Source organism: Panthera onca, chromosome B1 (genome assembly GCF_046562875.1).
Source record: "Panthera onca isolate mPanOnc1 chromosome B1, mPanOnc1 haplotype 2, whole genome shotgun sequence".
Taxonomy (NCBI): Eukaryota; Metazoa; Chordata; class Mammalia; order Carnivora; family Felidae; genus Panthera; species Panthera onca.
In genome coordinates this window covers 11,484,624-11,493,623 of record NC_138342.1, presented here as the reverse complement: position 1 = coordinate 11,493,623, position 9,000 = coordinate 11,484,624, and the positions used below count along the sequence as shown (strand labels likewise).

Genomic DNA, 9,000 nt, shown 5'->3' with positions numbered 1-9,000 from the left:
TAGGGGAAGAGGCATACTAGAGAAAAGGAAGCAACTTTTCTAGCTGAGTCTTGAAAGGTGAGCTAAGCAGGCAGACAAGGACAGCAATGGCATTATGAGCAAATGAAACAGTGTGTATAAAGGCCCTGAGGCACATAAGAACAAGGTGTCCTAGAACGGCAGGTATCTTGTATTTGCTTGGATTATAGGTTGCATGTGGTGACTTTTGGCGATGTGACCATAAAAGCAAGCAGAGGCTGAATCCCAAAGGGTCTAATGTGCCTTGCTAAAGGGTGTTTGTATTAATATTAGGTAAGATACCTTTTGCAAGTGATTAAGTACCCACCTCAAAAGTGCTTGGTAAAAATGGCATTTAATGGCTACCATAACTGAAAAGTCCAAAGGAAGATGGGCTATAGGCATTCCTAGTATTTCAATGGTGACTCCTTTTATCTCCAACTCGACTTCATCTGTGGGTGATTCTGTCTCAAATGGTATTATACTCTGTAATGGTAAGATGGCTCATAGAGGCTCACAGACTCAAGTCCAACAGGAAAGAAGTCCCAGAAAAGTCTCATAGTCTCTGATTGAGTCACCAGGGCCACTTATTTTGGTGAGTGGAATGCTATGCTCTGATTGATCAGACCAGTGATTTAACATGGTGCAGGAGTCAATTCCATTTAGAAGCTCAAAGACTTAGCATGTAAAGGATGGTCCTTCAGAAGGAAATTATGTATGAATGTCAGAAAAGTGGTACGGAATGTGTACCAGATAGCAAAGCCTCCAAAAGTTCAAGGCCCCTTTCATACTGCGGGGATTGGAGGGCCATTGTTGGTCTGTAAGCTGTGGATTGACGTGACCATATTTGTATTTGTGGAGAATGGATTGAAGGGTTGCGGCTGGAGGCAAAGGGTCAGTTAGGAAGGTTTTTTTTACTAGTCTAGGGAAGTCATGATAGCATATGAAGGAAACCTTGGCTTTGGAGATGGAAAGATGCAAGGATTCAGAAATGTACATGTAAGAGTTAGAACCATCAAGAATTTCATACTGAAAAAATTCAGTGGGGAGGGGAAGAATGACATCTGGAATGTCCTTCGGTGTGACACTGGTGACAGGGTGGGTATGGATGTCACTGGCTGGAAATGGAGGTACAGAAGGCAAGAGGGAAGAAGGTATCAAACAACACGTTAGTCAGTTTCCGAAATATTTTTATGTCCATGATCTTTTTTTTCACAGAGTGGCAGGGAAGAAGTATATTTAGAGTTTATAGAATCTTTCGTTTTTCACCACAAACAACATCATTCACAATGATAAGTGACCTGGGAATGCCCTTTAGCAGGCACAGGTACAAAGAAACACACGTGTCCCGAAAGCGTGTTACACAGGCACACTCAAGCTCACTATGCACGTTTGTGTAGGTCTCACTTGTTGTTGCTGTTTTCGTTTTTTTTGTTTGTTTGTTTTGCTCCTTTCCTCTCACCTGATTCTGACTAATGCATTCTGTGTTGTATCCATCTTTGCAAGTGACTCTAAATCCTTCTGAAACAAGATGTTATATAGTCAATAAATCTCTCTTAACACAAATTCATCACAAGTCAGCCCTTACGAAGAATGATTGGAATCTAAAAAATCAGAAGTTTTTAAACCAAAATCTGTCTTCTATTTTCTTTACACAAATACCCACAAATGTGGATATGTTGTATCTGTCGTTTTTTTTTTTTTTTTTTTTTTTTTAACGGAATAAAAGACAGCCATGTTTGCTTAAGGAGTTTTTCCTTTTAAAACCAAAATACCCTTTTGCTTCCTACTTAAGCTCTCTGATCCCCATCACCATCCCACCAGATATTTCAAAATAAAGTTCATCTCTGGGCCTAGAACCAGCTGAAGAAACATGCGTTTAAGAAAGCTACTCAAAATAGGCTTTGTAATGAAAGAAACATTTAAAAGATAAGTAAACAACGTCCAGAAAAAAAATGAATGCATTAATGGATCACGATCAGAAAAAGTTCTCAATTACACAACAACCTTGTAGCTCACGACTGTCTGCAATAACTCGTCCATCGCCAGTTTTTCCAGCACATCCCACTGTCTTCAAAGGGCCCATAGTTTCATGATCCCCAGATCAGCTTCTGCTCTTGGCTGTGTTTACCCTCTGTAGCCTGGCCTTCCAGGTTAAGCTGTTATCTAGAGGCAGGTGACTATCTCAAACGACCTTTGCTTTCTCTTCTTTGTATACTTTCATTGCCCTTAGCCTTCCAGACCTGTGTCCTGACTCAGATGGAGACCAACAAGTGGGCAGAGCAAGGCAGGCGGAAGAGGATGATGGGAGATAGGTCTGGAGATGACAGAAACGAGCATTTTCTTGTTTACAGCTGCTTGATCATGGCAAATGTCCTTGCTGATAAGGGCAGCGCCCGGCTCTGGGGCACACAGGGGCTCCAGGGTTCCTCATAAATGAAGTCCCCAATCATCACATTGGCATTTGAGGCTCTTCTGGGTCTCTGTTCTCACTTTCATGCTTTGTCCCCATTGTCACCGCTGTCCCCACTTTGGCTATTCCAAGTCCCACCTACCACTGAAGGACCAGAGGGTGGAGGAGATTTTCCCCAAGCCTCCTCTCTCACCGCTCAATTTTACACCTGCCCCCCTCAGTTTTTCTTCCAGACCATTGGTCTCTATGTCCAGTTTAGAACTTAGCATATTTTAGCCCGTTCGTTTCTAGAATTCTTGGTATTTTGTGTATGTGTACACATGTCATTTCCTTTCTTGTATCCTTAGACATGTAGTGGCAGGGGGCTGTGACATATTTACCTTGGTTTTCCTCTACCTTCACAGAACCCAGTTCGGTGACTCACACATAGGAGGCATTACAAACGTTTACTAAGTGAGTGAGCAAAGAGAGAAAGCATGGAAGAAAAATTAGAAGCCACCAAAAAGCCTGGGTGACTCAGTCAGTTAAGCGTTGGCTCTTGATTTTGGCTCAGGTCAAGATCTCATGGTTTGTGGGTTTGAATCCCATGTCAGACTCTGTGCTATCAGCACAGAGTCTGCTTGGGATTCTCTCTCTCCCTCTCTCTCTGCCCCTCCCCCCTTGCTCTCTCTCAAAAATAAATAAATAAACATTAAAAAAAGAAGCCACCAAAAAGAAAGTAAGGGAATCCTATCACTGTCAGTAGAAATCATGAAAAATCATGTGGAATCATGTCCCCCAGGGACAGCGGGACTGCAGGGACCATGAAGCTTGGAAGCGACAGTTATCTTCTCAGACGTCTGGTCTCTTTCCCTCCTCCTCCTGTTCACTGCCACCATTTCACTATAAATCAGTGCACATACGCTTCACTTTTATTTGGATTCAATACCTCGGAAATCCATGAGAAATAATGCTTCCCACCAATATAAGGTAGTGTCCTCATTCGTGTGCAAGCTAAGAGGAATAATAATTGTCTTGGAAACCATCAAGCTAAACAAATTTAGGAGAATGACCTCTTGGCTGATCTCAGTAACTTGTTTCTCTTCATTTCCATTACCCTTCCCAGGTCCCCTTTATCTCTGGGCTTTCCACCCTTTTCTGATTGTGAATACCAGTGGTGTTTCGAGGATGGGATGGGGTAAATGCAGCTGCAGAATTCCTTGTTTCCTTTGTATCCCTCCCACTTCCTTAAACACACACAACTTAGCATGGTTAGTGTTTTTCCACGTGTGAAACCTTCTCTGGCCCCCGTTCCCAGGAAGAGCGGCTCCCATGTATGTCCAGCTTGGAGTCAGTCTGTTGGTCAGGTGCTCATCTCCCTGAATTGTGACAGCATGTTCCTCACACACCAGCCGTATGAAGGCACAGCTTTTGTCCAAACTCATGATCAGATCTGACCTAGCACCTCAGTGTCTGGCTCACACAGGCGTATTTAAGAGCTGTTGAGTGAATACAGATACGAGCACGAAGGAACGCATAACAACAAAAAAAGGAAAGTTATCACTTTCGCTTACTTGCAATCACTTAGTATCTCTTACCTTTAGTTTTTGACTTTTGAGAACTGTTAAAGACTCTGGGGTGTGATGATTCTCTTAAATAACAAGCAAAAGTGTAATTTTATGAAGATTTAATGAGACAATATCATTGCCAGCTGATTTTATCACTCAGGGAGTTTAACAGAAAATTTGTTAACATTGTCTTTAATTTGCTTAAATATTTATGAACATTGCTTTCAGGAGGATTCTTATCTGGGGTTATTGTTTCATATAATTCATCTTGGTGTGGTTTCAACCATTTGGTGGTTCATCTTGTTTTAATAGATTCTGCTAGAATTTTCTGTAAATGCTTTGGAATCTGAGTGGGAGTCTCTTTGGATCTCATTGCTGCTTCCTCCACCTTCCAAGGCCCCAGATTAAGTCAAAGTGTCTGCCACAAAAATCTTGGAACATTCAGGACGGCAGTCCTGATCACAGCTCATCGTCTTCTGATATGGAATCTAGATAATCTGTGTCAACATACAGGAGAAATCCGGAGAACAAGCTGTCTGCCCAACCCGGGTCTGAGAAGAGGCCGTTCTGGTCGGTGAAGAAGATCTCCAGCCAGACTTCATCTTCTGGCTGCAGATAGATGACCGTGGACCCCGAAGCCACATCATGGTTCCCAGTGTTGGCGTCAAAGGTCTTTATCCGGTACTGCCCGTTGTGCACCAGCCCGATTGCCAGATGCTTATTCGCCAATGTGATATCATAAGAAAAGTAATAGATCCCTGGGAAGGCACAGATGAACTTGCCTGTTGCAGGATTGTAGTGCTCTCCCTCATTGAAGAGGACCTTGTTAAATATAATCGGTAGCCTTTCTTCTGGGTAGCTGGTTGTGATGCCAACAGAAAAGGCAGATTTGAGCACGATGCTTCCACATCTGCAAACTCCAGGCAACCCTGGATCCCCTTGCTCTCCTCTGTCCCCCTTTGCTCCAGGAGGCCCAGCTGGACCTACTTCTCCTTTTTCTCCCTCTGGTCCAATGGGTCCTTTCTTCCCAGTCTCTCCTTGGTCCCCCTTCTCTCCAGCAAGGCCCAGTGGTCCAGTCTTACCTCTCAAACCTTTAAAAAGAGTTTACAGTTTATTTAATAGTTCCTCTAGATATACAGTCACAAACAGCATGTCCACACAGTGCCAGCACACCCTAAATTCGTCTCTCCAGCCAACTTTCAATGGGACACTACTAAATACTGATGCATCTCTTAAAAACAATCACTGATGCATTAAAATACAAATAGAAGATTTTCATCAGAATTTCAGGTGAATTTTCCTGAGTATATGAAAAATCATTTAAGTGCTATTTTGGTGATGGATCATCTGCAACTAAATCAGTCACATACAGTATTTGTCACCACAGGAGAAATTCAATTGAGCGTAATGATATTTTCCAGAGTGGGGTCATGGGAGCAGACAGAGCCAGATGAATCCTTAGAGGTTATTTAGTCTCATGTCCCGCCCTACTTCTATTAGTTTTAATAATAAAATAATTAATCAAAATTAGATGAGCTCATATGTATTCAACATTTACTATGTACCAGGGACAGCATTTTATTGACAGGCATTGGCTTCTTTAGGACTTGCAACAACTTTATGAGTTAGGAATTATTACTTCCATTGCAGATGGGGAGACTGAGCTACAGAGAAGTTGGTTTGCTCAAGGGAACAAAGCTAGTACGTGATGGATCTGTGATCTGAACTCATGCCTGCCTGACTCTGGAGCCTGAGCATCTCCCCAGGGCAGCAGCTCGAGTATAAAGAGCACCTGCCACATAGTGAGGGTTCAATATGCTACAATAACTGAAAAATAGTGATGCCACCGCTATGCAGTAGCTCTTTTTTGGAGGAGAAAATCGAATCCCAGAGAGGTGGAGAAACTGGCTTCTGTAGCAAGCTAGGACTGGAATCCAAGTCTTAGTGTAATGATGCTTCCCCTCCATCAAAGTGCCTCTTACCTTTGGGGCTGGAATCAAGAATCCTAAATTCTGTTTGGCTCTGCAGCTAAATGGTTGTATCATTTTAGGCAAGTCCCTTAATTTCTCTGGGTCTCCTTATATATAGAAAAGACATAATATCTGTGAAAGGATTTCAACAAATTCAAAATCACCACAGTGAAATATTTTCTGTTTGTCCAAATCTTTACATCTACAGATCAACCAAAGGCTAAATGCAGAGAACTTGTGATTGTCGGTTGAAAGGGATAAGCAACATCTATTTAATTTTTAAACCATATATATAATAACAGTGACTTAATAGCATAAAAATGTCCTTTAATTTTTATGGTCAAATCCGTTCCATAGATAGTGCTTGTATAATGATACACCCTCAAAAATATCCAAATTATAGGAAATTCATGAAGGACTTTTGTAGTCAGGGAAAATATATTATGGATATACTGTGTACTTTCACTCTTAACTATGTATTTGCTTTCAGGAACTTTATTAAGTTGAACATTTTTATCTTGATAGTGCTTTGGTACCTTTTATTTGAAAATTACATGCACACCAGTATATGAGTTTAATTAATTTTCAGTTTGGCAAATTTAGGCACGAAATGTTCTGGATAATGAAAATTTTAGAATGAATGCTTTACTCTTAAAACATCCAGTATTTTGTTTTAATAGTTTTGGAAAGAGGTTGTTTAACAATTTATGATGCACCAAAGATTTTAATAATGAACGAAACCCCTTTTTTTGGTGACTGGGATCAGTATCGTTACTGATCACAGAACTGTCCTAAAGCTCTGGATGGCTTTTGTTGTGAAGTTGAAATTCCCCTGGTCCCGGCCAGAATATACTCTGGTATTGATTTCTTGAAATAAGGCCATAATAGTGTGATCTTTCAATGTTTGCTTCTTTCTGGTAGAAATAAAATATGAATACAATTTTATGTTAAATTTACTTTTGAATCAAGGACCACAAATTCTAAATTGTTATTTTTATCTTCAATAGGAGCTTAACTTTTGCTGTCTTCATGGATGAAGGTCATGAGTGACCTTGGATGTATAATAGAAAAACTTTTTGGCATCAGCAACAATTTTGACTATTAAATTTCATTATGTACTCCAATCCTCCTGTCTCTATGACTTTGGGCAAGTCACTTGTCTGTGTTTCAAATGCTTCAATATGAAGAACTGGATTTAAATCCACTCCAAACCTAGTGAGAAAAGCAGTCAACAGTGGCTCAGCAGACCGGCAAACTTTAGCTCATCCATGGATTCATTATGTGAATTTGAAGAAGGGGCTTCATCTCTCTGACTTGTTTCTCAGTCCTTGAAATGAAGGTGTTGGACTAGGCCAACATCCTAGTAAGGCCTCATCCTATTGAAAATTCTTTGAGACAAAACCACGAATGCAATTTTACAATGCTAGCCATGGAAAGATCTTTACCATCTCAGTGTTTGGGTTTCTATAGTTATTGAATTAGATAATCAGAGATGAGCTGTAGTAACTTGAAGTAATTCTTCCTATTTGCATGAAGGGTTTTCACCTGTGCTAATGGCCAATTAATGAATAATGGAAAGAAGGGATAAATCAGTCTCCCTCTTCCTATTTAGTTAGACATATGATTATGTAGAGGGAGAATTATGGAGTACTGGTTAGTCTATGTTTAGGTACTAACACTTGGAGAGAAAGGATTTCTTAGTTCTCCATGAAATAGGCTTACAAAGATTTCTTCTTCAGTGTTATTTTTTTCTCCCATCCATCCATCCATCCATCCATCCATCCATCCATCCCAGGGTTTGTGTGTGCATGCATACATACATCTAAACTGTGTAATATTGATTGATCATCTACTACATGCTAGGCACTATGCTAGGGACTGAGTGGGACATTGATATGAATGACACCTATTTCACCCTCAAGTTAGCTGTTACTACATATTACACTGTGATCTGCAAATATGGGTCATAGCTAAGTTCATGAATATCCAAAGCCATATAAGAAACTAGAGTGATTGGTTTCATGAGGTGATTCCAGTGCTATCTGAAGATATTTATATGGATGTGCATTCAGATTAAATTAAATGGTACTATTCTGCTACAACAGTAATTATGACAGACCAGTGAAGGAGACATATTTTTAATAGAAAGTTTCTAATTCAGTATGATAAGCTCTGTATTTGTAATTTAAGGTAGAGAAGTTGAGCAAAAATATGCTTGATTCTGCTTGTGCTTGGTTGGGATGGATGTGGTGGGGATGTTTACCAAGGGCACATGAAGGAGAAGACATTCGTGGTGTCATTAAAGGGGAAAGAAGAATCAAAGACTACTAGCCATGTTGTGCCCAGTTTCAGATGCATTAACAGCTTATCCCCAAAACACCAGGGCTCTGTTACTGTTGTTTGTAAATAAGGTGTGTTTTTCTTCATTGATCACAAAGGCATTCCTACCTTTCTTAGATGTTCTAAATCCTTATGTGTGTATGTGTGCATATTGGATTTAAATAATCTCAGGTTCGCAAAGTCATTTTATTTCCAAATCTCAATTTTTCCATTGTAACACAATTATTGCTGATTATAATGTTTTCTAATAGGCTTATGATAAACATTAAGTATTAAATGTAAAATTCCCGATGTAGTAAGTTCTTAATAAATGGCTATGATAATGATGATGATGATGATGATGATGATGAATATTGTAATTATATGTTTCTATATTGGCCTTCCACACCCAAATGTTTATCAAGGCAATGTCTTATTCATGTTTGTGTTCTTTTTGTCTAGAACAGTAATATCAACCAGGGACAATTTTACACTGCCCACCAAGGAATAGTTGGCAATGTCTGGAGACATTTTTGTTGTCATAGTTGGTGGGGGTGCCACTGGCAGCTAGTCGGATGCTGCTAAATGTCCTCTAATGCATAGGATATCCATCCCACAGTAAATAATTATTTGGCCTGAAATATCATTAGGATAGAGGTTGAAAAACACTGGTCTGGAATAATACTGGATAACAACAGGTACACAAGAAGCTTGTTGAAGGACAATGCTTGGGTGTCCCCATGAATACGGAGGT

General features: G+C 40.2%; 1 protein-coding gene across 5 annotated transcripts in view; it reads right to left on the bottom strand.

The window, feature by feature from the left end:
* Window positions 1–1,170: 1,170 nt before the first annotated feature.
* C1QTNF7 (C1q and TNF related 7) overlaps window positions 1,171–9,000 on the bottom strand; it is a 110,965-nt gene continuing 103,135 nt past the window's right edge. For all 5 annotated transcript variants that reach the window (XM_060655409.3, XM_060655405.3, XM_060655406.3 and 2 more), the window contains exon 3: window positions 1,171–5,048. In XM_060655409.3, the coding sequence (XP_060511392.3) occupies window positions 4,417–5,048 (632 nt within the window). In that variant the 3' untranslated portion in view covers window positions 1,171–4,416. The remainder of the gene's footprint in view (window positions 5,049–9,000) is intronic.